Here is a 27,530-nt window from a genome sequence, read left to right on the forward strand (position 1 = left end):
AGGGAGGAAGGTGGGTCTGGGGGGCAAAGCAGGAATACGCAGCCCACTTCTCAGACCCCACCTCTTCATTCCAGGGCCTCTGGTTGGACGCCTGGCCTTTCCCCCACCTCCTAGTCCTGTTCTGCTGCTGCCCACTCCCTTTGGCACCCGGAGCTCTCTGAAACCCTCATTTGAGCAGGTCTCAGCTGGCATCAAACGCTCCTTGGGCGCCACGTTGTCCTGGGGATGAAGTCCAAACTCCTTGATCACCAGGCTACAGGGTTGCTTCCCAGGCTTGCCCCCCACCCCCATCTCCATCCCTCTGGTCCCATCTCGGGTTCTTCCGTGAGCCCAGCACAGGTGCTCCGCCCACTGCCTGGCATACACCGTGCACTCTCCTAGCTCTTTCCTCTGCAGTGGCTTTGCACTCGCATAGTTGGTGCGGGGCTCCACGCTCCAGAGTATGGGACCCCCTCCGTGCTCCCGTCCCCCAGGTCAGGGCCTGGCTCTGTCCGGGCCTAGTGACTTTGGTAGCAGATTATGGAGTGCCGCCGCGGGGCGGAAGCAGGCCCAGGTGCTCCAGGTGCAGGGCAGGGTGGGCCCCGTCGCAGCCGGTGAACGCTCAGCGGCTTCAGCTGCCCACTCCAGAAAGCCCAGGTAACTTGGCACACGCCCTCCTCAACCCCATCTCCTAGGACTTCCCTTCACTTTTGCTGCGCACCTGCTTGCCTTTGTCAAGGCCAACCCCCACCGGTAATGCCTACAGGGGAACCCCTCCACCAAGGCACCTCCCACAGCGCCCCCCGCCCCCGGGGTTAATCCCTTTCCCCATCTCCCCCGCCGGATAGCTCCACAGTAGCGCCTGGAACGGAGCGGGCAGCCCGTGAGAACTTACTCCAGGAACCACCCCGCCCCCCACCCCCCGGCCCCTCGGCAGGGTCTGGCTCACAGTCGGCGTCCAGGTAGGACGGCGTCGACACCCACGACCCACCGTCCCCCAGCCCCGCCAAGAACGCCCGGGGTAGGAGCGCAGGGTCACGGGAGCGCGGGGCGGGCCTCTGGGACTCGCAACAGCTCCTTCGCCTTCCACCCGTCTTTGCGGCGGGCGGGACCAAAGGTTAGGGGCACGGGGTGCGGCTCGAGCTTCGGGCTCCCGGAGCTTGGTTAAGCGTTAACCGCGGGCTCCGAGCCAGGTCGCGGAGCTGCTGTGGGCACCGGGTTGCGCCCGGCACGCAGGGGCGGGTCCCCAAGCCGGGGCGGGACGGAGACGGGGAGGGGAGGGGAGGGGTCTGGGGGTAGGTGAGGGGAGAGTGGGGGAGGCTGGCTGGGCCTGGGCGGTGGGGGCAGTTCTGGGGCGCGGGGGCCGGGCCGGCTGCGCCGCCGGGGGACTGGACCCGCGCTCACCTTGCGCCCCGGGCCCGCCCTAACCTGGATTTCCGGGTGACGGGGGCGGGGCCGGGACGGGGGCGGGGCGGGGCGGGGCGGGGCGGGGCGGGGCTCCCGCAGACGTCAGGGACCCACCGCGCGAGGCCCGGGCAGCCGCTCTGCCCGTGGGCTCGCCGGGCTCCCGCGAGCGTGCGGGCCGCGCCGGGCATGTCCTAGGCGGGGGCCCCGCCCAGCGCTCGGCCGGCCGGGCGGGAGGGCTGGGGCCGAGCCGGGGCTGAGCTGGAACCGAGCTGCAGGTAAGACGCGCCGCTCTGCGCCCGAGGCGGCCGGGCCTCCCTCCGCCCGCACCTGCGCGCCTACGGGCAGTGGGCAGGGGGCCGGGAAGCGGAGCCCGGCGGGCCGGACAAAGGCGCGGGGGTGGCGGCTGCCGGCGCACCTGGGCAGGCCGGTCCCCGCCGCGGCGGAGGCGGCCCAGGTCTGCGCCAGGCCGGGAGGGGCCGCGCGGCTCGCGTCTATGCGGCCCGGAGAGGGGGCGCAGGCCGGGGCGCTGGGGTCCCCGCCCAGGCACCGGCTTGGCCATGGCCGCCCCCGGCGAGCGCTGATTCAGGAGAAGGCGCCGCTCCCTCCCCCTCCGGGCCCGGCACTCCCGCCCGGCCGCCTCCCGGCCTGGTCTCTCCTCCCGCGATCCCTCCCTCCTTCTTCCTCCTCCTCCTCCCTCTCTCCTCGTTTCCCTTCGCCGCCGCCTCTCCGCTGTCCCTGCCTCCTCTCCCGGCCTGTCCCCGGCCTCCGTTCCGTCTGCCTCTTCCAGCCGCCTGTCCGCCCGCAGCCCCGCCGTCGCTCCCTGCCCCTCCCAGCCCCTGCCTCCATCCCTTCCCTTTCCCCAAGCTGGCGGCTCCCAGCTCCTGCCCCGGGCGACTCCACCTCCCCTCACCTCCAGGCGGGTGGCCCTTCTGGCTGGGGCGGCCGAGAGGACAAGTTTCGGGTATTTATTGTTCTCCGTCCTGGCAACCAGGGCCAGCCCAGCCCCGGCCCGGCCGCAGGCTGCTTGGGAGCGTCCACGACTCTAGGCCTGGGCCTTTTCCGGATGGGCTGGCGGTGGCAGGGGCCGCCTGGCTCTGGCACAGCCGCATAACCAGGCTCTGGGGGTTTGGCCTCTCTCAGCCGCAAGCAGAGGCTGTGGCCTCCTCTGGGTGGGGTCTCCAACTGCTCTTCAAGACCTGGGGACAGGTGATGGCAGAGGGTGGGACGTGGGGTCTGGGCTGGAGGTTGTAAGGGGGCTGGGGAGCACGATGGTGGGGTGGGGGCTCTCCTCCAGCTGCCCTGATGCGGCCTCCGAGGGAAGGCCCCGCCCCCTCAGCCTCCCGTGCCTGCCCTTCTGGCTGGAGGCAGGGCGGGGGTCCCAGGATGAGGGGGTTCTGTCCCGCTGGGGCTGTCTTCTGGGTGGATTTTTCCCATCTTCCCACCTGCTTGCTTGTGTCTGCCATGGGTTACATGGGCCTTCCCAGATGGGTGGGGCCTGGAGTTGGCCTCGCCCACTGGTCACCCAGAAGGGATTTGAGACCTGGGCTAAGAGGCCTCTAGGTGCGGGCACTGCAGGGACAGGGCCTGGGGCTGCCCCACATCCTCTCTGGCCAGGGTGCCCACACCTGTGTCTCTGCCTGGTTATCATCTCGCCACTTGTCTCCAGCCTGGCTTCCTGTCTGTTTGGATGCTGAGCCAGATCATCACCTCAGGACCTCCAGGGCCGGCCTCCGGGGTGTGTGACACACCCAGCCCTGCCCTCAGACCCCAGAGCCGACTTCAGCGCATTGCTCCTTGTGAAATCCCTCATCCTTTTGGAACAAGTGCCCTGCGTTTTCCTCCTTCACTCAGCCCCTCAGTGGTGCAGCCTGGCCTGGGCCCTCCAGAGCCTCCCGTCTCTCTCCTGGGTGGCTCAGTGTCTTGGCAATGGCTGTTCCCTCTGCTTGGAGTGTGGCCGCGGCTGTTCACGTGCCCACCTCCACCCGCACCCCCTCCCAGGAAATCTTCCCTGGCCACCCTCCTTAATCAGACCCCTCCTGGCAGAGCTCAGGACATGGTTTACCATGTGTGTGCGCATGCACACATGCAAAGCAGCCAGGGCACTTGTAGGTGATAGGTGTATGGGGATGCTGTGTGCATATGTGTGTGGCACAGGTGTGCCCACACACTTGGTGCCTGCACACCTGTGCTGACGTAGTGACACAGCTCTGAGTGACAGGGCACCTGTGAGACCACATGCACACTGGCTCCATGGGGCCTCAGGCTGCCCCAGGGCCTGCTCTCGGCGTGACATCGGCCCTTGTTGTCACTCCAGTTGCCCCCACTGCACCACGGTGCTCCTCTGCCCATCCTGACCATATCAGCCTCTCAGAAACCAAACTGCCACCTCCCTCGTGGGCCCTGGAGGGGCTGCCTGATTCCCTGACCACCCGGCATTGTCCTGGCCTGGGGGCGTCTGTGGGGCGGTCGTGGTGGCCACCAAAGGATGTTTGGTCTCCTCTCAGCAGTAGGCTTGTCGATGGTTCCTGGCTCTGGTCTCCGACTGCTCCCTCCCTGTCCTCCTGCTGAGGCCCACCTGGGGTGTCCAGCTGAGGGAAGGGGTCCTCTGGTTTGGAATCTGTCTTGGGTCATGGACCTGGCCTTGGGGGACCCTGATGGGTCAAGCTAAGTCCCACGTGGGAGGTGTTCCTGGTCAGGTCACGGGGACATGGGTGGGTCCACGCATCTAACCCTGGCACCCGGAAGAGAGAAGAGGTTACGTGTGGGCCTGGAGCATAAGGGGGACCAGGCGACCTTGGCCTAGGATGGGGTCCATGGTTGACAGGTATACTCAGGGAAGGGCTGGCCTGGAGCCCAGCATCTCTAGAAGCAGCCACTGCAGTGGGGCCCTGAAGGTGCTTGGACCCCAAAGGGACAGAACCCGTGCTGGGCCTTCAGTGTGTCCAGGCTCCCAGGCCCAGGCAGGGGAGTCCTGCTCTGATGACTCCTTCCCCTGCAGGGCCAGACAGACCTCGCCAGCGCCAAGATGAGTGTCACCTCCTGGTTCCTGGTGAGCAGCAGTGGCACCCGCCACCGGCTCCCACGGGAGCTCATCTTTGTGGGGCGCGAGGACTGTGAACTCATGCTGCAGGTGAGTGTGGGGGCAGGGCGGGGGCAGGGTTGGGACTGGGTGGGAAGGTGCCCACCCCACTTGCTGCGGGACCCATGGCAGGCTTGGGGGCCTTGGGTGGGTGTGCACTCGGGAGTGAGGGTCTGGCCTCTGCATATGGGACATTTTCTGATGGGAGGATGCTATCAGATTGTCAAGGTGTTGGGAGCCCTCCTTTGGAAAGTGCCAGAAATTGGATCTGTCCATATTCTGGTTGTCTGGGAGCCCCAACCAGGCTGTGAGTTGGGGACCATAAGTGGCCAGGAGATGGCTAGTTCCCAGGGGTCAGGGACAGGGGCCTTTCTTGGGCTCCAGAGGCTGGCAGGACACGAAGGGCCGGGACACCAGGCACCTGGCAGTCAGGAGTTTCCCTCTGGCCCTGAGTTTGAGTTGAGACAACCTTACCCTCCAAGAGGCTCACACACCTGGCTCCTAGGCACAAGGAGGGAAGGGAGAGGGCGGGGGACTTGACCCTGTAGGGTCCACCTGGGTTTCCCCACCCTCAAGGGTGTGGTCGAGTGGGGTCCCTGCAACCCTGGCCCCTCCCCAGCGTGGCATATAGGCCCCTGTCTCCAAGCGCCCCAAGCTCTCCCCCCACTGTGGGGCTGTCTGGAGGTGTCCTAGGTGGGCCACACTGCCTGGTCTGGCCACGGGGCCCACTCGGGTGCAGGGTGAGGTCGCGCTTGGACCCCTGTTCCATGTGCAGCCCTGGCTGCTGCCACCCACTCCCTGGGGTGTGTGGGGCTTGGGCTGCAGCCGGAGTCCCAACCACGAGCACGTCCACTTGGGCAGCAAATGCAAGTCCTGTCCATTTCCAGAACCCTGTTCTCCCCACATGTCCTCTGATTTGCCTGACTCCAGACCTGTCAAGGCCCCCCTTGCTGTGTGTGGCTGTTTGGTCTTTACTGAAGTGCCTTCGGTCTAGAGCAGCGGCTCCTGTGTTCTCTTTGCTTCTTGCCTTTGGAAGTTGGAGAGGCCGAGTCGGCGGCTCTGTACAGGGCTGGGCGAATGTTCTCTGTAAAAGTCTGGCTAGATATCTGAGGCCTTGCGGGCCACATGCCTCTGTCACAGCCACTTAGCGCTGCTGTTGTCGCAAAGAACTGTGCATAAACCAACGGGCATGGCTGCGCTGGTACAACTCTGTTTCTTTGTTGAAATGTCAGTTTCGTGTCATTTTCTCCTGTGGTGAAAGTCTTCTGATGTTTTTAGACCACGTAAAGTGTGAAGACTGGTCTCAGGCCTCATGAAACCAGCAGAGGTTGTAGGCTGTGGCCCTGGCCCCCATGGGGTGGCTGATGGGAGAGTGCGATGTGGCCGGCGGCTCCCCGATGCTGTCGTATGACATGACCCCTGTTCTCTGTCCATTGGAAAGAGCCCTGAAGGGGTCACCACATTAGGCCCTGACCCCTGGCAGGGAGCTGTGTGTTCCCTGCTGTGCCTGTGTGGCCTGTTGGTGGCCCAGCCTTTCTACCCATGGGCCAGGAGGGCCTCTTGGAGGAGGTGGCATCTGGTGGGAGTCTGTGGGGGAGCCAGAGTAAGCCCACAGTGGCCTGTGGCTGCTGGGGGCCCAGAGTGGTTGCTCTCCCCGCCCCTGGCTCTGCCCTCCCGTCCCAGGCCCTCACTCCCAGGTGGTGGGGGGAGGCTGCTGGGGCAGGGAGTGGTCAGGGTGCTCAAGGTGAGTCTGTGGTCTGATTCCTAGTTTCTGGGCCAGTCTGAGCAGGGCAGGGCGATGGGGGCCTCTCAGGCCTCTGGACTGGGTGCACCTGCGTTTCTGCCCCTTCCTGGGCAGCATGGCTGTGTCTCCATCAGAGAGGTCATGTGGGTGTAGAGTGAGTGTGGGAAGGCTGCCTCCCGCCCAGCGCCTCCCGCCCCAGCCCACCTGCCCCCTGCTTAGGGTGCCCCAGCCTCTCGTGTCCTGGGGGCTGTGCTCTCCTGCTGGCCCCCCTCACCCCTGCTCTTCTGTGGAGCCCCTGCTAGGGAGTTCCTCACCTGCACACCACCACCCAGCCCCTAGTCCACCCTCTGCCACCAGGCTGCGAGTGCCTGCCCCCCGCCCAGCCTGAGTTCCTGCCCTTCACCCAGACACCATCCCCTATGGCAGTTCCAGGCCTCCCCATCTCTCCCCTCCCACGTGGCCGCCCCTGCGGCTTTCCCTCGGGCTGGGCTCTGAGTGCACCAGGCCTGTCATCTGCCTGCCCTCTCCTTGGAGGGTCTGTCCACACCCAGAGCCTCGGTTTCCACCTCTGCTCATATGATTCACAGGGTGTCTCTCGCCACCCTGTCCCCAGCCTCCTGCGTTCATCAGCTGCCTGGGGGCATCTCAGAGGCAGCCAGACCCCCGCCAGAGTCCCGGGTGGTGAATGTCCCCGCCAGGTGTGCGGGGGCCAACCCTGACCGTCCCTCTCCCTCATTCATGCCGTGGGCACCCCCGAGGGCCACTTGCACCCAGCCCGGCTGCTGGGACAGCCACCCCCACCTGCTAGGCCTCTGCTCTCCCCAGCTGCCCTGGCTCTGCGGGGCCCAGCACACCATCCCAGCCCCTGCAGTCAGGCACCTGTGCCCGCCCTGACCTCGCCAGCCAGCTTGTCCTCCCCGCCCCATGCTGTGCTCCCGCAGGGCTTGGGCCTGCCCTCTGCACGTCCTTGCGTTCATTCCCATGGGTGTCACTCAGCAGTCACTGTGCTCCGTGTTAGAGACCCTGCCTCCTGGGGTCTCCATTCCAGGGAGGGGCTGGGCTGGCCACAAACATGTAAGCAGGACCAGATGATCCCCCAGGAGACAAACCTGAAGGTGGCACTAGGGGTGGGACCGGGGCCGTGGGCCCGACTGGGCACGGTGATGTGGTGAGAGCCAGGGCAAAGGGGCAGCGTTGGGGGTGCTAGCAGAGGCACCAGGCCGAAGGTGGGCTGCCTCTGTTCAGGGAGAGGAGGAGGCAGGGCTCTGGTGCATGGCATGTGTGGCTGTGTGCACCAGCAGACTTGTGCACATGCGTGCACACAGACACACAGGTGCGCATGTGCACGTGTGCGCATGTGTGGGAGTTGCACACATGCACCTGTGTGTGCACGGTGTGTATGTTTGTGGTGAGGTGTCCTCTGCTTCTGCCCAGTTTGCCCTGGGCAGGCATGTGACAGCTGGGACTCATTTGACCGCACCCTCACCCGGAAACCACTGCCCTGAGAGGCCCAGCTTGGCCACCCCTGTGCACACTCGGGCTGAGCCCACCTGCTGCGTGTGCTGTGGCCCTGCCGGGTGGCGCTGGGTGTGAGCTGCAGGAGGGATGCTCAGAGCCCTAGGCATTGGGGTCCCAGGCAGGCTCTTACCCGTGGAGGGCATCAGACACGTTTTGGAAGCACATGCCTATTTCGTTTAAAAGTGAGTGCAAACAACTGGATCCTTTTCCAAAACATCCCTGTGTTTGGAGCTTCTTAGGACCATTTTACACATCTGTTTCACCCACTCGTCTTCCTGTGTGGCCGGACCGCTTTCCATGGGGCCTGGTCTATGTCCTTTTAAGTCTTGAGACCCGGGCCGAGGGGCTGCCTCCACATCCCTTGAGTGGGCTTCCAGGCTCAGATCACCTAGGCTCAGCGGGGTTGAGGTCTGCTTCTGGGCTGGGAGGGAGTTGCCTGGAGGTGGGGCTTCTCCCCGCCTGTTTCCAGCAAGCCCTGGTGCTGTCTGCAGTCTAGGGAGGGCTGTGCTGGGAGTGGGCAGGGCAGCCCAGGCTCTGGGTACAAATGGGGGCGGGGCGCCGTACCAAGTCCAGGGAGTCAGGAGGTGGGTGGGGTGGGCAGGGTGGGGCATCTTGCTGGGAGAGGGAAGATGGGCACAGGGCTGGGGGGTGGTTCTGGGCAGAGAACCAAGGTCCAGGAGAGGGCACAGCACCTCCAAAGCCTGTGAAGCGGTCTGGCCAGAGGGCCGGCTGGTGCAGTCAGTGGAGGGGGGTTTGGAGAGGGCCTGTGGCTCATGTGACACGACCAGGGAGCCCCAGCAGATTTCAGCAGAGGAGGGAGGGGCAGGGCCAGGTGGGGGCTGGGAGGACAGGAGAGGGGAGCCGTGGTTAAGGAGGTGGGCTGGGGAAGGAGGCGGGCGGATTTATGGGGGGTTTGGGGGTGTGGAGGAGGAAGGCCAGTGAGACTTACTGCCTGGGGCTGAGGAGTGTGGCTGGAGCAGCTGGGGGCTTGGCCGGAGGTCTTCCCAGAAGGAGGCGTGGGGCCAGGTGGGCAGGGAGGGAGGGGCTGGTTTGACCAAGCTGGGCTTGAGCTGCTGGAAGGCAGCCAGGGCTGTTTGCAGGAGCCGGGGGTCGGAGGCTTAGAGAGGGAGTGGAGTTGTTCCTGCTGGAAGGGCCAATGCAGAAGCCCCTTTGGGGGGCTGCTCCTCAGCGAAGGAGGCGTCCACACCTGAGGGATGGGGCGCCCTTGTGCTCGCACCCTGTCCGCCTTGGGCTGGGCAGAGCCTGGGGCCGGCCTGCGTCCCGCTGCATCCTGGTGTGCGGCGCCCCGTGCGGCCTTCTCAACGCCGTTTCAGGTCCGCATTCCAGGAGGTTCGATTCCTGGCGGGGGTTTGGGGGATCCCTTTGGCCCAGCGGCATCCAGGTGTCAGGCAGGGCTGAGCTACGCAACTGGCTGTGCACAGAGAGGGCGCGGAAAGCGGTGAGCTCCTGTCCTCCCAGCTGCCTGGCTGGACTCTCAGGAATGCCTGATCCACGGGGCCGGGGCAGGGCCGCCAAGGAGCCAGTTACCTGGCCTGAGGTGGGGCGAGCCAGAGCACGCGGGCCCCCTGGAGAGTGGCTGATTCTTGTCTGTGCCCTGGGGCTGAGTTCTGGGGAAGCTCCTCCAGCGCCTGCAGCTAGGAGCCCAAGGCCCAGAGAAGGGGGTGCAGTTTCCCCCAGTGTGCCCGCCCAACCCTGCCTGGGCCAGGGCCAGTGGGAGAGGCTGCAGCTGAAGGTCACTGGCTGGCTTCTGGAGGAGGTGAGTGCTGGGCAGGCCTGCATCGAGAACAGGAGGGGAGTCCAGTAGAGGAGGTGGTACCTGGTGTCTGGGGCTCAGGTTGCAGTCAGGGTGGCCAGGAGCTGTCCAGCTGTGGGTGCCAACTCTGGATGAGGAATTCAGGACGGGGGCAGTCAGTCTCAGGGTCTGACTTACCTCGCCAGAGACCCATCACTTTGGAGGCAGGTGGGTTGGTGCCAGGAGCCCCACCAGGACCAGTTCTGGGAACTTCACAGGCAGGGAAGAGGCCCTACACATCCCTGGGCCCATGCGGGTGGCACCAGGGCAGGTGGCTCCAGGTGGGCCTCTGTGTCAGGGAAGCCCTGGCTGGTCCTGCAGACTCTGCACTGCCCTGGAAGCTGCCCCTGCAGCCCTGGTCCCTTCCAGAGGACCAAAGGTCCATGGCAGGATGAGCTGTGGGCCCTGCCACCCCCCCCCCAGCACCCCCACTGTAGCAGCAGCAGTGCGTCCAGCCAGCCACCTCAGGCCAAGGGCTGCAGCCTCCCAGGAGCCCTGCCCACAGCAGTCTCCTTTCCAGGTCCTGCCTGGTGCCTTGGCCAAGTAAAGTGACCTTGGGTAGGGGCAGGGCTGGGCCAGAGCCCATGTCCACCCCCACCCCTACCCTGTTGTGCACTCTGGTCTCATGGAGGGAGGGGGCCCACCCCTGGGAGACTCCAGTCCTTGGGGGCAGGTACTGGGGCCTCCCCTAGAAACTGGTCATTTCTGGATGGTGCTGGAGGGGGTGGGCAGGTGGAGAGAATCAGAGAGATGGCGGTGGTGACGTGCTCTGTGCTGGGACACAGGCATCTTGGCGGGGTGAGGCGGCCGTGCTGACGATACCTCAGCAAGCGGAACGTGGCCCTCCAGCTTGACCGTGTGCAAGAGTGACCATCCTTGGGGTGGGGTCCCCGGTAGGCTGGTGGCCAGAGCGGAGCTGGAAGAGGTCAGGGTGGAAGTACCCACATGTGAGCACATGTGTGTGACAGCTGGGTGGCAGGGCGTGCTCAGGGCGTGCTCAGGACGTATGAGCCCTGTGCATGCGCGTGTTAGGCAGTGGGGCCTGAGGCACATCACGCATGCGTATGTGTGTATGTGTCCATCACTCCAAGAGGCTGTGTGTGCTGTGCGGCTGGCTGGGCGGGGAGGCCTCCCCCAGAGCATCCCAGCCCTTTGAGCCTCCCTCTGGGCTCTGCCAACTCTGCAAGGCCACCCGTGCCTGCCCTTGGGAGTGAACAGTGTGTCCCAGATGACCAGAGGGTAGCCAGCCCCTTCCACAGCTGACCCAGGAGCTGTGGCTGGGATGGGAGGGGGTACTGGCCTATTGGTGCAGTGGAGGGCTAGTCACAAAGGGAGGGGCCCTGGTGGCAGCCTGGGACAGAAGGAACTGGCCCTGGGATCTTGGCGAATCCCTGCAGCCTGTGTGGCTGGGTCGGGTCGGGTCGGCTGGCAGGATCAGCCGTGCTTCCTGGGGCACATGCACATGCACTCGAGATGTGGAGCCGTGGGTGGGACCTCGTGGGTGTTAGGCCTGGTGTTGGTCTTGTGGTCTTATTGGGTGGGATGGGAGAGAGTGTGGGCGGGGCCTCCTGGGGGTGCCTCTGCTTCCTGGGCCACTAGCCAGCATGGCACCTCTGTGTCTCCCAGTCGCGCAGTGTGGACAAGCAGCACGCCGTCATCAACTACGACCAGGACAGGGACGAGCACTGGGTGAAGGACCTGGGGAGCCTGAACGGGGTGAGCGCTCTAGCCGCGTGCTGGCCCAGGCCCCTGCCTACTCAGCTCTGCAGGGGCCCCACCCCTCCTCCTGCTCCTTTCCGTGACCCCGTGCTCTGTGCTGGCTCCCCTCCTCAACGGCCCCTCCCTCTATGCTGCCTCACCCTATGGCCCCACCCCTTTGATGGCCCTACCCCTCCATGACCCCGCCCTCTGTGCTGGCCCCGCACCAGCTCCATCCCCACTCCGGCTCTGCCCACCTGTGGCTCCGCCCCTTCTATGATCTTCCCCTCTGCTTTGCCCTTACCTAGCTCCCTCCAGGACCTCCTGCTCCCGTGGCCTCCTTGGGAGGGCTCCTGCTGAGCAGGGCCTCTGGATGGTGGGGCTGCTTTCTGGGTGGTCAGGGGAGGCACTGGGACCACCTGCAGGCTGGAACTGGGGCTCCTGAGATGGGTGGGGCTGTGCTGGGTACTCTGTCCTAGGGGCGCATGTGAGCTCTTTTGTGAGTTGGGGGCGGCAGGCACAGGGAGGTGACCAGAAGGTGGTCCTGGCTGCAGGAGCAGAGAGGGATCAGATGAGAGGAACCTCATGTTTGAGGTGGAGACTGGCCAGGAAGGACGGGGAGCATCCTCTCCAGCGACCAGGGTCTGTCTCGGTGTCTTGTTCTTTCTGTGTTTGGTCCCCTGCCCCAGGACGTTGTTTCAGGAAGAAGACAAACCGCCAGGCTCCAGCCCCTTTAACTGGGCTGAGGAGGGCCCTTCCGTGTCCCTCCCCGCCGATGCAGTCTGGCCACCCCCACCATTCCTGAGCAGGGGTCCCACAGCAGTGTCAGGCCAGCCCTGCTTCTGCAGTGAGAGCGCTCCACCAACTACTGGACCCCATCTGACGGGTCCCCATCAGGGTGCCCCCAGCTGAGGGTCTCAGGCTCTGCTGGGCTCTGCCCCCTGAGCCCCCTTCTCCCTCAGCACGCCCCTGTCAGAGGAAGCAACCCTGCCCAAATGGGGCTGCAAGGGAGCGGGCCTCCCCTCTGCCACACGGGGTGCACCTCGACCCTGTGGGGCCAGTTCCTCAGAGACCTGTGATGTGCCCAGGGCAGGGCCCACTCCTGCCGGCCCACGTGACCCCAAGTTCAGCCACACAGCTGTCCCCATGTCAGGACTGCTGTCCTCTGCTCCTTGCTCAGAGCCCAGACTCCTACTTTACATCCAGCGTGTCCAAACCGAGCTTGCAGTCCCCGGCTCTCCCAGCCCCGCTCTGCTCCACACCCATCTCTGCGTGCGCAGGCCCCTGGCTGCGGCGCCTCCCCGGGAAGCCGCCCTCCTCCTCGGCAGCCAGAGACCCTCCTGTGACAAGGCCCCTTCCTCTGTCCTGTGACGAGTCCTCATGCTTCTTGTTCCTTCTGCCAGACTCTGGGCACAGCTGCCTTGCTGAGCCACACTCGTCTCCCCTGTCACCCTGGCTGCCCAGAGGCTCTCAGCGTGCTGGGGCCTTGCACTCATCTGACCACAGTGTGGTGTCTTCAGCTGGCTGACAGGAACGCCCTGATGGGGGAAATGGGGCTTCCAGGGGCTGGCGCTTCGATGCCCCTTTGAGCAGGCAGCCTGCGTGGGGGTCGACGTCAGAGCCTCGCACAGCCTGAGCAGCCGTGCCCCGGGGCCACCCTGCGTGCTGCTCCCGTGGGCATGGCGGGGCCAGCACCAGTCTCTGTGAGGATGAGAGAAAGGGTCCGTTTCACCAGGGCATCCGTGGTTCTGTGCTTGAGGGGCTCTGTCGGGCCCCTGGGTGCCAGGGGGTCTTTCAGCGGCCGTCTGTCCTGTGGTCGCCTTGGGGCATGGGGCAGGGTGCACGCATGCTGGAGGGATGGTGCTGGGCCCAGCGCAGCACAGGAGGGCCCGCTGGCCCGCTGTGGGGGCTCCAGAGTGGTTGTCCCGCCCGCGCCAGCTCAGCCGCACCACCTGCTTCCCCCACAGACGTTTGTGAACGACGTGCGCATCCCAGACCAGAAGTACGTCACATTGAAGCTCAATGACGTCATCCGGTTCGGATATGATATCCTTTCCTGGTGGCGTGCGACCCTGTCCTCGGAAGCGGGTGGGGCCTTGTGGGCACAGCTGGGGCCCGAGGGCACGAGAGGTGGTGAGGGTGAACCTGGGCTCCGCTCCTGCCGCCTGCCCCCCCCGCCAAGGCCCCAGCTTCGGCACCTTCTGCCTGCCCGCTGGTCCGAGGAGCTAAAGAGCCCTCCTGGGACCGGGAGTATCAGCGCTTCTGGGGCTGCCCAGGTGTGGTGTTCTGCACTCAGAACGCAGCTGCGAGGGGCCTGAGCCTCTGCCCTGGGCCGCCGCAGACCCGCACGCATGGCTGCAGAGCATCTTCTCCTCTGTCCGCCTGGACCCGCGCTCGCCTTGGCACGGCCAGACCCAGCCACTGGCTGAGGCCCTCCCCACCCCTGGAAACCTGTGGGCCAGGGCTGTGGGGTGCTCTGGGATGGGAGGCAGAGCTGGGCTCCCTGGCTGTGAGTGGGGTGGACAGTGCACCCCAGCCCTGGGGCACTTGTGTGCTGTGACCTGGATCAGCCTGTGTCCTGCCCCTGAGTGGGGGCCGCACGGCCTACAGACTGTCCCTACAGTCTGGACATGTGCCGGTGCACACGTGGCTGTGTGTGGCCAGCACGGTATCTGCCCCCCGACCCCTGGCCATGTTCCCTCTTCATCAGCCACGCCTGGGAGTGGTCCTTTCATCTCCGGCTGAGGCCGCTGTCCGAGGGCCCCGCCTGGCTCCCCCACCTCCTGTTCTCCTTGACACACTGTCACATTCCAACATGTATGTGCTGGAGCGCGTGCAGCACCGTGTCCCCGAGGAGGCACTCAGGGTCAGTGCTGGTGCTCAGCTGGGGGCCCCTGGCATCTTGTCCCCACAGCCCTCTGCTTCCTGCTGCCTGTTTGCCCCTGGCCTGGCTGTGGTGCCGTGAGTCAGCCCGCTCTGGCCTGCCTCACCGGATGGCCCGGTCGGGCAGGTGGGGAAGATAGTCACCCCCCCACCCCCCAGGCTGATGCAGCCACGGACTGGGCGCGGCTGGAGCCCCAGAGGAGGCTGCTGTGCCCAGCAGGAAGGGGGGCCGAGAGGGCCTAGCTGGCATCAGGCCACCATGGGTTGGGGTGGCCAGCAGCAGGCAGGAGGGCCTGTTTGGAGGCCGGCAGTGGGTAGCCTTTGGGGCCAGCCTCGTGGGAGGTCCTGGGTGAGGGGTGCCCTAGAGTGCCCTTCCTTCAGCTGGGTGGCTTGAGGGTCCCAGTGGGGGGGGGTCACAGCTGGTGGGGTGTCTCCTCTCCCCTTGCTCTATTGTGCGGGAGTCATGGAGCACTTGGGGGACCCTGCCAGAGCATTTCCCAGGAGCCCTGTAGGGGATAGCCATAGCCCCTTTTCCCAAAGTAACTGTGGGCAACATGGAGCATGGTGGGGCTGCCCAGAGTCACACGCCAGTGAGGGGCAGGGCCAGTGTGAGCCCTGCTCTGCTGACTGCGACCTCAGCCAGGGGCCCCAGCATGCACATGGACACACGTGCACGCACACGGACACACGTGCATGCACGGACAGACGTGCACATACAATGCTGGGTCCACTCCAGATGGAGCGGGGAGGAGAGGCAGGCACCCCGGGTGGGGGTGTTCTCCCCAGGCAGCCCCCCTCACCCTGGCCCACTGCCCACAGCACGAGAAGTACACCAGCCAGCTGCAGGTGAGCGTCAAGAGCCCGGCGCCCAAGAGGGGCGAGGCCTTGCCAGGGCACACGCCGCACTGTGAGTCCTCAGCCCCCAGGCCTGAGCGGGGGGACCGGAGACCCGGAGCAGGTAGGATGGCACTGCCGTGGCCCCGAGCACACACAGGCCCCCCGCCCCACGTGGCCCCCACACCCCACGTCCAGCAATCCTTTCGCCCTCACCCCCCAACACACACCTCCCCCCCCCCGCACAACCCAGCCCCACCCCACCCCACTCCATGGCAGCCGCAGCACAGACCTGCTTGTGTGTGAGTTCAGGGACCTGCACGCCCCTGTGCCCCCCACCCCTGTGGGTACCCCCACCCGTGTACCCGCACTCCTGTAGAAATATCTACCTTACATGTCCTACACCTGTCTTATCTCTGTAGACACACTCACCTGTGTGTGCCCACAGCCCTGCATGCCTGTAGGAATAGTCACCCACACACACCGCCTGTGTGCTCCAGTCAGACTGCAGTGGCACTCAGCCCCCAGGTCACCCATTTGTGGCCTGAACCGTTTGCAGAGCCTTGGAGAGAGGCCAGCCCTGGGCTGGGCTCACTGCTGTCCTTCTGTCCTTCCATTGGGCAGGCCTTGTGGGCAGAGGCCTGGGCAGGATGGAAGGGGTGGCTTGCCCCAGGACCGGGGCGCCGAGGATGGTGCTGCCCCAGGGACGAGTTTCCCCTGCAACAGCCACCCCATGGGGAGGCCCAGGCGGGGATGGAAGAGGCAATTCTGCAGCTGTCTCCTGCCGTGGATGCAGGAACAGGACCAGAGCAGTTGGCAACTGGCCAGGGGTGGCTGGGTGGCTGCAGGTTCCAGCCAGGAGGTGACACCTGGGCCACCTCCAGACCCCAGCATCTTCCTCAGCTCTGGTCCCCCTGCTGTCTGTGTTGGGGCCAGTGACCCAGGGTCAAAATTCCTTCTGCAGAGGCAGCAGCCTACCGCACCCCCCTGTACGGGCAGCCCTCCTGGTGGGGTGAGGATGAGGGTACCCTGCCCGAGTACCCGCGCCAGGAGGAGCCCTGCATGGGTAAGCCCTGGAGGGCAGCCTGGTCTGGAGGGAGACGGAGCCGGTGGTCCTGGCGGAGGTGGGTGGGGTGCGGGTCCCACACGTGGCCCCACCTGACCATGTGTTCCCCACTCCCCAGAGCGGCCTAAGGAGCTGGCACAGAAGGATGGGGATCTCACAGGGACAGTGGCCGGCTTCCGGGCCCCCGCGGAACCTCAGGGCTACTCGTTCCGGCGGGAGCCCAGCTACTTCGAGATCCCCACCAAGGAGACCCCACCACCACGGCCCCTGGAGGTGCCGGTGCACGAGGCACCCCCCAGGGACGTGGAAGCGGGCGGGGGAGGGGCGGCCCCCGTGGTGCAGAGCCATGCGTGCTTCACCATCGAGTTTGACGACGGCAGCCCCGGTAAGGTGAAGATCAGGGACCACGTCACCAAGTTCTCCCTGCGCCAGCGGCGGCCCCCCGGCAAGGAGGCCGCGCCCTCCGAGGTGGTCTCCGCAGAGACCAAGGTGGCTGACTGGCTGGTGCAGAATGACCCCAGCCTGCTGCACCGGGCTGGCCTCGGCGACGACCGGCACAGCACCAAGAGTGACCTGCCCGTGCACACCCGCACCCTGAAGGGTGAGTGCGCCTGGCCCACCTAGCCGCCTGGGGGCCCGTGGCACGATGCTGGGGGGCGTCCAGCGAGCTGGGCCTCATGTGTTGTTCCCGGTGGGGCGCCGTGTACCCTACCACCTGACCCTGTGGTTGTGTGTCCACCTTCAGCCTTACAAGTTGCGTTCCCTGCCCCCTCCAGGCCACAAGCATGAGGATGGTACCCAGAGCGACTCGGAGGACCCCGCGGCCGGGGCGGCTGGGGCCCCCGGGGAAGCCAGCGGGGAGCAGGTGCGGCTGCAGAGGCAGATCAAGCGGGACCCCCAGGAGCTGCTGCACAACCAGCAGGCCTTCGTCATCGAGTTCTTCGACGAGGACACGCCCCGCAAGAAGCGCTCCCAGTCCTTCACGCACACACCGCCCGGGGACCCCAGGCCTGACCGGCGCCGCGGCCCGGGGCCGGCTGACAGGGACCGCCCGGCGGCCCCCGCCCCGGCCCCCACCCTGGCCCGGGGGGCGGGCAGCGGCTCAGGGCCACAGAGGGCCGGCTCCCTCAAGCGGGAGAAGGCAGAGGAGCGGCTGGGCAGCCCCGCCCCCGCCCCCCGGGCCTCCGCCCGTCCCTTCGGCAGCGTGGGGCGCCGCTCCCGCCTGGCCCAGGACTTCATGGCTCAGTGCCTGCAGGACAGCTCCCCTGCCCAGCGGCCGGGCCCTGAGAAGGCGACCCCCGCACTGCCCGCCCCCCTGACGCCCCGCGGGGCCAGCCCCGTGGCCCCCTCGACCCTGCCACCACCCTCTACCGACCCCCAAGTGACGAAGGCGCGCAAACAGGAGGAGGACGACAGCCTCAGCGACGCGGGGACCTACACCATCGAGACGGAGGCGCAGGACCAGGAGGTGGAGGAGGCCCGCAAGATGATTGACCAGGTGCCCATTTAGGGGGGAGGCCTGGGCGCCTGGCTTTGGGCGTGCTGCTCTGACCCGCTGCCCCGCCATTCCTCCTGGCAGGTCTTTGGGGTGCTCGAGGCCCCTGAGCTCTCCAGGGCGTCCTCGGCCACCTTCCGCCCAGTCATCAGAGGAGACAGAGATGAGCCTGGTGACGGGGTGGCCCAGCGGATGGCCCTGCTGCAGGAGTTTGCCTCCCGCCCAGTGGGCGTGCCCCCACAGGTGGAGCTTCAGGTGTGTGGGACAGAGCCCTGACGCCATCCTTGGAAGGGGCTGGGCGGGGAGGGGCCGGCATCTGGGCCGGGGCCCAGGTCACAGGGTGCCATATGCCCTCAAAGGCTCCGATCCTGGCTGAGCTGTGGGCTCCAGGCTGCAGACACACAGGGCAGGACCTTTCAGAGGAGCATGCCCACCTGGCAGGCAGGCTGGGGCCCTGTGCAGAGCTGTCAAGGACAGGCCTAGAGGCCCCGAGTCAATTGGGTTCCTGGGTGCGTGTGCCCATGGGCAGGGCTGGGCTGAGTCTGAGGGGCGGGACACAGCCACAGCCACTGACCTCCGAGCCACTGAACCAGCTGAGACGTGGGGAGTTGCGCAGGGTTCTGCAGGCTGCTTCTGCTGGGGGAGCAGGTGGCAGGCACAGGGATGGCCACCTTGCCACCTGCTCCCGCTCCCAGCACCTCCCCGTGGGGCTCCTGCCTCTCCTTGCTGCAGACACACCCCTGCCCTCCTCTCTGTAGGGCCTCCCGGTGCCAGGCTCCCCTGGGGGTCAGAAGTGGGTGTCTCGCTGGGCCAGCCTGGCTGACAGCTACTCGGACCCAGGCCTGTCAGGTAAGTGGCTCCAGCGCTGTAGTGGGGAGAGGGCAGCCTCTGGCCACCGACTGGACAGCTAGGAGCTCATGTCCCCATACCTGGAGCAGGGCCAGCTCCCTGAGCAGGTGGAGGGCCTGGGGGCAGCGGCCGCTCTAACCCGCTCCCTTGTCTCCGCAGAGGATGGCCCTGGGCGCAGAACTGGGGAGCTGGAGGGGGCCCTGCCTGTGCGCCAGCGGCGACTACTCCCGCAGCTGCCCAGCGACAGAGCGGACAGCCCCGCAGGCCCCGAGGCTGCCAGGAAGAGTGGGCCTGGGCCGCCGGAGCTAGGCAGCGAGCAGGCTGGCCTCCTCTTGGGGCAGGAGGACCTAGAGCCCGACAGCCTCAGTGATGCCAGTGGGTCGGATGGCGGGCGAGGCCCTGAGCCAAGTAGGGGCCCACAGGAGGGGCAGGCGTGGACGAGGGGCCGGCGCTCACCAAGAGGCCCTGGGGAGCCAGCCCCCACCACTTTCTTCATCGGGGACCAGAACGGGGAGGCAGCCTTGCCCAAGAAGCCACCTGTAGCCCCCAGGGAGGCAGAGGGCCCAGGGCGGGTGGCCCAGCCCAGCCCCCCAGCGAGGGACGGCATGTATGTCAGCACCAGCGGGAGGATGGTCATCCAGCTGCGGACAGAACGGTCCCCAGAGCCCGAGAGCTCCTGCCCGGCGCCCCCCAAGGAGGCCCTGGCCTTTGTCCGGCAAGACAGCTTCACCAAGGAGCCCACCAGTGGCTCTGCAGCGCCCGGTCAACTCCCGCACATCCCCAGCCACCCACTCCTGCAGGACCTGGCTGCAGCCCGGGCCTCGTGCGTGGACCTTCACTCCCAGGACACTCATCTGATTCTGAAGGAGACAGAGACAGCGCTGGCTGCCTTGGAGGCCCGACTGCTCTCCAAGTCCGTGGAGGGGCCAGAGGGCGAGATGGGCAGTGCCCCCCGGCCTCCTGAAGACTCTCTGTCTGGGGACTCTGACGTGGACACGTCCAGCACCGTCAGTCTGCTCAGTGGCAAGAACGGGCCCAGCCCAACCGGCCCCCAGCCCACAGGGCTGCGGAAGGAGAAGGCACCGTCCCCGCCAGCAGTGCAGGACCCGGGGACTGTCGCCTTGAGCAGCGCCCGTGAACGGCTCTCAGAGAAGCAGCGTCACCCACTGGGCCTGCCAGATGTGGGCCGTGGAGAGCCGACAAGGCGCCCGGTCATGCGGCGCAGCCACGGGCCCCAGGGTTCCAGGGACTGGCCTGAAGAGGAACAAGGCTCCAGCCTTGCCCACCTGCCCAGTGCAGACATGGTCACCTCTGACCACGAGACCCCCACGGCCACTGGGGCAGGGCGGCCAGGGCCTCGCCGGAAACCCATGGCCCCCCCGCCACCCCCTGCCGCTGCCCGGGAAGAGCAGCCCCGCAGCTCAGCCAGCGTCCAGAAGGGGCAGCAAGCACTGACCCGCTCCAACAGCCTGTCCACCCCGCGGCCCACGCGGGCCTCCCGGCTGAGACGGGCCCGGCTGGGGGATGCCTCGGACACAGAGGCCGCAGACAGTGAGCGGGGGCCCCCGGTCAACCCCGAGCCAGTGGGGCGACCACCTCTCGAGCAGGCCAAGAGGCTGTCCCGCCTGGACATCCTGGCCATGCCCCGGAAGCGGGCCGGCTCCTTCACCGGCCCCGGCGACTCAGAGGCCACCCCAACCCGTGCTGGCTTCTCCGGCCGCAGCGTCGAGTTGTACTGCACCGGCCGCAAGCCCACCGTGGCCGAGGCTCGGGCCACTGCCAGGAAGGCCACCAACACTGCCGCGGTCTCCCACCAGCCCTTCAGCAGGGCCCGCCCAGGCAGCGCCCGCTACTCCTCATCCAGTGAGTGCCGGGGGGGGGGGGCAGGCAGCTTTCTGGGCGTCAGCCTAGCTCTGGGCTGTGGGGCCCCTGTCCCCTGGAGGAGCCCCCTTTCCCATCGGCGGGTGCGTCTCCACACACACGTGCACTCAGGTGTGCACAGCAGCGGGCCTCCCGCAGCCCCCGGGCCATCCTGGTGTGAGGGCAGAACCCCGACCCTCTCCGGGATGAGGGTGCTGCCTCTGACTCCCAGGTGGGCCTGGGGGCTGTAGACGGAGGGCTGGGTCTGCCCACTCTTACCTGGAGTTCCGGGTCCAGGTGGGACCCCAGTGGCTCGTGAGGCACATGTGGAGGCCCAAGCTGTCCCCTGTGGGGCTGGGGGCTTAGGGGCCTGGGGAGGGTGCGCTGCCCTAGGCGGTGGTGGGTGTGTGAGTCTGGGAGGGCCCCCTGTGGCCGGGGGAGGCCTGTGGCAGTCCCACCAGCACACCACAAGCAGAGGCTCCTGCAGCCCACGGTCCCTGTGTGCAGCGAGGAGGGACGGGCTGCTGTGGCCCCGGGGCTGGCTCCCGCCGGGGATGGATGTCCACGTCCATGCAGCCATGCTCGCCGTGCTGGGGGCTGAGCCTCCGAGAGAACTGGTTTGGAGGTGTCGGCACTTCTCCCAGCTCCGTGCTGCTGCTGTTGCTCTCGCCCGATACCAGACCCTGCCTGCGCTCTGGCTGGGCCTCCTCCCAGACTCACAGCCACAGAGTTAGGGCCCCTCCCTGGCTGCTGGGTCTGCTGGGGGGCCGAGGTGGAGTCTGCTCCGTGGCTGGGGGCTGAGGAGTGCTGAGGGACAGGGTTCACTGGAGGAAGGGACGGAGTAGGGACAGGATGGTTTTGGGCTGAGGACCACACCTGCTTGGTGGGAGCCCCCCACCCGTGCTCCTTGTCACCCTGAGCATGTTCGCAGCTGCGGTGGGGGTGGGGGCTCTGAGCAGGGGTGGGCTAGGGGTCAGGTCTGAGAAGACCAGGTGGGCACAGGGAGGGGCTGCAGGGGCTGAGCCCTGTGTGGTCCAGCCCAGGGCCACGGCCAATGCACGTGGGGAGGTTTACTGCCGTCTAGGGTGTCTGGGCACCACAGCCCTGCCACCAAGGGTGCCGGTTCTCAGCTGACAGGCACAGACCCACCCCCAGGACATGGCCCCTGCCCGCTGGCTGGCCAGCTGCCCCCTGGGCTGCTCCGCAAGGGCCCGCGGACGCGCCAGGCTGCCCATCCCTGCTTGCACCTCCGGGCTGGCGGCGGCCTTGCCGGCCCTGGACCCCAGCAGCGGCTCGTGCTTCAGCTGAAGGGCTTCTGTGTGTAGGGTACCAGCTGCAACGCAGCTTGTCCTGCGGCGCCAGGCCCTTACCCGGAGGGGCCCGGGCTGCCTCGTGGTGCTGAGTGCTGCTCTGTTCTGTTCTTGCTTTTGGAACCAATTCACTCACCCGAGACACGCGTCGCCGGCAGCAGGGTTCAGATTGCACGTCCACATCTGAGGAGGAGTACGGCTCCCACCATGGCTCCCCCAAACACACACGCTCCCATGCCTCAACAGCCACGCAGACCCCACGGGCTAGCGGCTCCGGCCGGGCCCGCCCCCGGGCCCCTGGCCACCGGGACACGGACGAGGAGGAGGAGGACCCCTGCGGTTTCCTTGTGCAGACATCTGACATCGCTGAGATCGCCAGGTGAGCAGTGCCGGCACACAGCATGAGCTGTTGCCCCCTGGGTGCCTCTCCTTGGGACCATCCTGGGCTTTACTTCCTGAGTGGGCATGGGAAGTGCTTGTCAGATGGAAGGGTACATGAGTGAGTGGATGATGGATAGATGGATGGTGGATGTTTGGAAGGATGGAGGAATGATGGACGAGTAGACGGATGGATGATGGATGGATGGTTGGATGGGTGGCTGAGTGGCTGGATGTGTGGATGCAGATCTGTCCAGGAGGAGGGGGGAACCTCTGGTTCAAGGAAGACCTTCATTAAAATTTTTTATTAAAAACGAGTTTCTTCATGTAGCCGTTCAGTGGAAGGCTCGCCCCTAAGCCAGGTGCTGAGAAGAAGGGTGCAGAGGGGGCAGGGGATGAAGCACGGTCCTTCACTGAGCGGAGGTCAGGGCCCCGGGGGCTGGGCCCTGCAGGGCTGTGGGAGCGGGAGGGGAATGGCTGGAGCTGGAGTCGGTGAGGCACCTGGAGGGGAGGCAGGTGGACCAGAGGCTGCTGGCGAGACAAGAGCCCACGTGGGGGGAGGAGGCACGGGCATCATCAGCACAAAGATGCTGACGGGGCTGTGGGTGGCGTGAGGCTGTGCGGAGAGGCCCGGGAGAGTACGAAGCGAAGCAGGCCAGAGACCGAGATGCCTGCGGGGCAGAGGGTGGGGGGTCACCTGCAGGTGGTGCTGGGGAGGGGTGGCGGGGCTCCCGGGGTGGGGATCTGGAAGGAGGCATGGCATCTGGGCCAGGTGAGCGGGGCACAGGTGGGAGGGCCCCATGGGCTTCCCAAGGTCTCTGCTTTCAGGGTGGGTGCCGGTTCAGAGGCCTGGGTGGGCAGGGGACTGGCCCTGAGGCAGGGGCACAGGTCACCAGGCCCCTGGGGAGCAGCCTTTGTATTTTTTTGACCGGTGGGGGGCCCTTCTCTGGAGGCGCCTCGGGCAGGCTGCTGGGGAGGCAGAGGTGCCCAGGGGAGTTGTCTCCAGCAGTGTTTATTGTCTGTTGGGCGGGGCAGAGCTTGGTGGCTGTGCTGGAGTTGCCACTCAGTGGGTGGGCCCTGAGGGCCAGCTGTGGAGGGACCCTGAGTAGAGCTAGGACAGCTGGTTGAGGGTGGGGCATCCCTTGGGTGACTGCAGGCATGAAGTGCTGAGAGGGCCGGGGGCCAGAGCCCATTCCCCCTGGGAGAGACGGACCCCTCTCCCCAAGCCTGGCCAGGGGCTCACGTGGTGCAGAACGTGCTGGCTGTGGGCCTGAGGTGCTCAGAGGGCAGGCGACGGAGGCTGTGGGCTGCAGCCCAGGGAGCCTCTCAGGGAAGCATGTGTGGCCTGTGGCCCTTGTGGTGGAGAGGGTCTACCCTGGCACTGGAGGCTGGGCCTCCCTGCCCTGTGGGGAGGTCCCTGGCCTCTCTGGGGCTGCATGACTCTGCCCCTTGTCAGGGACCCTGCCCCACCCTTCAATTCCCCGCCCATGGAGCAGGGTTTGTGTGGCCCTGGCTGTTCTGTGACAGCCCTGATGTCAGTCCTGGTGGCCAGAGGAGGTACGGCCGGGAGCCAGAGGGTGACTGTCCACCCTTCCTCCCAAGGCCCTGCCCCAGCCCCCCAAGTGGGGCCCTGTCCTTCCTGGAATTGCCAGTGGCTGGAGGGATATAGTTTGGGTCAGGCTGGAGGCTGCACCCCCCGGCCTTGCCCCTCACCCAGTGGCTGCCCCCCGGAGGGACTCCCACCTAGGGTGGGATTTCTGCTTGTGCAGGGTAACTCACGTCCCATCTGGCTCCTGTCCCCAACCTCCCCTACACTGGATCCCCACCCAGCCTAGAGCAACCGCACAGGATCTGCCTTGTCTCCCGCTGGCTGCAGGCTGAGTCAGACACTGGTGAAGGACGTGGCCATCCTGGCCCGGGAGATCCATGACGTGGCGGGGGATGGGGACTCGCTGGGCTCCCCGGGGTCTGCCCGCAGCCTCTCCATCAACAATGTGCCCAGCACCCCTGCCTCCACCATCTCCGCCCGTGAGGAGGTGAGCCCCCCTGCCCCACTTGGGGGTGTTGGTGAGGGGTCATGGCCGTGAGCCCTCACTGAGTTCCCGCCATGCACCTGCGCTCAGCTCCCCAACAGCCACCCTGTGTCAGGGACCTGCGTCCATTGTTGGAGGGCGCCCGGGGACCCTGAGCTGATGGGGCTTGGGTCAACCCTGTCCACCTTCTGTGCCAGACACCCCATCCCTGGGCTGACGCTGCCCCTGCTCCCCATTTCCGCAGCTGGTTCAGCGCATCCCCGAGGCCAGCCTCAACTTCCAGAAGGTGCCGCCTGGCTCCCTGAGCTCTCGAGACCTGGACCAGAACATGAATGACCGCTGTGAGGACCCCCTGGCCAACAGGATGCGGCCTCGGAACCGTGAGGAGGCAGGCAACCCCCCACCCCCGCCCTTGGGAGCTGGCCAGTGGCTGGCTCTCTGTGCGGAGGGAGCAGGGCTTTCTAGGGGTTCTGGGCGCCACGCTGATGCATGGGTCTCTGCAGGTGATCTTTGATAACCTGATGCTGAACCCCGTGTCCCAGCTGTCCCACGCCATCCGTGAGAACACGGAGCACCTTGCTGAGAAGATGAAGTGAGTGGGCCCTGCTGGCCAGTGGGAGCCCCTCGGGGAGGAGCTGGGAGCCACACAGCGAGATGCCCTGACGTGGGTAGAAACCCGAGCATGTGAACTGGGACTGTGCCCCACATCCACACACACCCATACTTGGTTTGGCAATCGGACCCTGAGTCTGGGGAGGCTAGAGCCCCAGGGTGCCCCCCTCCCTCCCTCCCTCCCTGCTCCCCTCTTCCTCTCAGCCCTCCCTGTGTAGGGCACAGAGACAGGGACCCTGGTACCAGGCCTGTTTCCCCTTGGGCCCAGGAGGTGGTGGCTAGGGGGGTGGTCTGGGCAGGGCCGTGCCTGGGTTCCTGGGTCATCATCCTCTGCCCGCTCCCTCCCCCAACCCCTGGGGGATAGGATCCTCTTCCAGAACACTGGGCGTGCGTGGGAGGACCTGGAAGCCAGGATCAATGCTGAGAATGAGGTGCCCATCCTGAAGACGTCCAACAAGGTGAGGGCTGGCGGGGGCCATGCCCGCCCCCGGGGCCCCGCCTCCCAGGCCCTCCTGGGGAGCTGACCGGGCCTGGCCCGACTCCTGCCCCCAGAGCCCTGGGGGAGAGGTGAGCGCCTTGTTCCTGCTCCACCTGCCTTCTTCCTTTCCTCTTCCAGGAAATCAGCTCCATCCTCAAAGAACTGAGACGAGTGCAGAAGCAGCTGGAAGGTGGGTGTGGACCAGGCCTTGTGGCTGGTGGGTGGCGGCGCTGGTGCTTCTGGTCCCAGATAGGCGGTGGGAGGGACCTCGGTGAACCCTGACTCACACCTGTAGTGAACTGGCCAGGAGGCCCCCAGGTGGGCAGGGGAGGCAGGGCAGGAGCCCCGCCAGCCTGACCCTCTCCCCTCCCCCAGTCATCAACGCCATCGTGGACCCCAGCGGGAACCTGGACCTGCTGACTGGAAACAGGGGCCCTGCGGGCACAGCCCAGCTCGGGAAGGGCCGGCCAGCTGCCCAGAGCCCATCCTCACCCGCCTCGGCCCTGCCTCTGAGGAGCTTCTCGCAGCAGCGGGCAAACTGCGGGTCCCCCAGCCTCCCAGACCCCTCCTTCCTCCCTGACTTCCTCCCCGACGCGGAAAGGTTCCTGATCTAGGGGGCGGGGGCGGGGGCTGGGGCAGCCTCCCTGTGCCCAGGTCTGGTGCCTCCCGTCTACACCGTCCACTGCTGCAGCCCCTCCGGGCTGCAGACAGTTCACCACAAAGACCCCTACACGTGCCATAACCCTGTGGGTGCCGGGGCGCCAGCCAGGTTGTCCAGCCCACACCCCTGCTGGCCTCCGGGCCCAGCTCCTGCTGTGGCCGATGCCAAGGGCCAGCATTGTGGGTGAGTCTCCCGTCCCCTCTCCATCGCTATCATTTTTGTCTTTAGCTTTTGAGGGAAGAGTGGTTTGTGCCATTGCAGCAGCCTCCCGGGCCCCAAAGGGCCTTGCCCTGCCTCGTAGGCTGGGGGACACATGCTCACTGGCCTGTCCCTTTGTGCTGGCCAGGACCAGGCGGAGGGAGAAGGGTTGGGCAGTGGGGGTCAGTCAGTGCCAAACACAGAGCTGGGGGCCCAGTGACACTCCAGGACTCAAGGAGGGCAGAGTGCAGGCTGGCCGGGGCGCTCTCAGCCACCCCAGAGTCCAGTGGCCTGGGTCAGGGAAGTGGCCCGGGAGACATCTGGGGCAGGAACCCCACCGCTTTGAGCCTTTGGTGCCAATACAACTGCCAAACTCCCTGAGCACGTGAACGGGCGGCTGTGCACACACGCACACGCCAAGCTAACGCGCAGGCACATCCAGTGCAGGACTCGCAGCCTCTGCACCTGGCTCCCGGGGGCTCTGGCCAGGTGGAGGGGAGCGACAGACCAAAGTGGCCTGGAACCAGGCTTCCAGAAGCTCCTGGCAAGCAGCCCCCCCGACCTCCCCCCATCCTCTGGATGCTGTGGGCATTAGTTGGGTGTCTCACAGGCCCCTGTGCTCCTGGTCCCCTGGAGGGGTGGGCAGGGACAGGCCCCCAGGAACAGTTTATTTTCTCAGGATTTTTTCAGCTGGGAATGTGCCAGGCAAGCAGAGTGCACCACCCCACGGGGGATGTTTCTGGAGCCTCTAAGCCAAAGAGCCCATTGGCTGTGGTGTGTGTGTGTGTGTGGCTGCCCCCACCACCACCCTGGGGTGGGAGGACCCCGCCTGGCATCTGCGTGAGTGTCGATTGCTGGCGGGGGTCGCCGAGGCTGGGCCGGCGGCTGCGGTGGGTGATGGGGGTGTCCGTGTTCACACGCAGCTGGTGTGGTGTTGAGTGCAGGGGTCCTGTGCCCCCCATGTTCACGTGTGTGAGTGGCAGTGGGGTCCCCGCCCGGCCCCACCCACAAGCCTCAGTGTCCACACGGAGGAGGTGCTGGGCCTGGCGCCCCCCCGCCCCGCACGCCCCGCACTGCTGCCCGCAGCCCGTCCCTTGGAGACAAGCAGTGGCCGTCCGTCCACCTCCATCCACACCCCGCAGGGATGGCTGTACAATTTTTTTAATTCACCAGTCTGTGCCCCCCCCCCCCCGCCTTCGCTTTGGTATTGGTAACTTATTTGTCTGGCTTCTGGGAGGCACCTTTGCGTTTGTCCTCAGGCGGTCTTACGGATGTCTTTCAGAAAATGGTTATTTTGTATGATTTGTCATGGAATTTGTTCTAATAAATCATTCTTCTGTCATGTGGCAGCATGCCGGCGTCTGTCGCCTTGGCCTCATTTCTCCACTGGGGGTGTTTGGGATGGGGAGCCCCCCCCCCCCCGCCACCCCAGAATGCTTAGTCCCAGGTGTCTCCCATCCTGGGCTGGAAAGTCCGCTTTGATCCCCACCAAGAGCAGGGTGCTGCAATGCACATACATTGCCACCAGGTGGCGACCTAGATAAGAAAGCAAAGCAGGGAGATTTTCTGGCCATCTACTCCCCAAAAAAGGGAAGTTATTTTAGTCAAGCCATTCAGGGATGCAGCATCCAAGCA

At 66.2% G+C, this 27,530-nt stretch overlaps 1 protein-coding gene across 5 annotated transcripts; it reads left to right on the forward strand.

Annotated features, from left to right (window-relative positions):
* The first annotated feature begins 1,486 nt into the window (after window positions 1–1,486).
* CEP170B (centrosomal protein 170B) lies at window positions 1,487–27,253 on the forward strand. 5 transcript variants are annotated; one of them, XM_032482820.1, is made up of 19 exons: window positions 1,487–1,661; window positions 4,385–4,516; window positions 11,167–11,256; window positions 13,206–13,284; window positions 14,046–14,104; window positions 14,941–15,079; window positions 15,920–16,021; window positions 16,140–16,622; window positions 16,798–17,519; window positions 17,601–17,771; window positions 18,275–18,365; window positions 18,525–20,228; window positions 21,650–21,914; window positions 23,790–23,949; window positions 24,191–24,334; window positions 24,450–24,538; window positions 24,923–25,016; window positions 25,175–25,226; window positions 25,412–27,253. In XM_032482820.1, exons 2-19 carry the CDS (start codon window positions 4,412–4,414, stop codon window positions 25,648–25,650), a joined length of 4,788 nt encoding a protein of 1,595 aa, XP_032338711.1. In that variant the 5' UTR covers window positions 1,487–1,661; window positions 4,385–4,411; the 3' UTR covers window positions 25,651–27,253. The 5 variants fall into 5 exon arrangements, with proteins under 5 accessions (XP_032338711.1, XP_032338712.1, XP_032338713.1 ...); XM_032482821.1 differs by having other exon boundaries at window positions 21,656–21,914; XM_032482822.1 differs by having other exon boundaries at window positions 21,677–21,914.
* The last annotated feature ends 277 nt before the right edge of the window (window positions 27,254–27,530 follow it).

This window comes from Camelus ferus, chromosome 6 (genome assembly GCF_009834535.1).
Source record: "Camelus ferus isolate YT-003-E chromosome 6, BCGSAC_Cfer_1.0, whole genome shotgun sequence".
NCBI lineage: Eukaryota > Metazoa > Chordata > Mammalia > Artiodactyla > Camelidae > Camelus > Camelus ferus.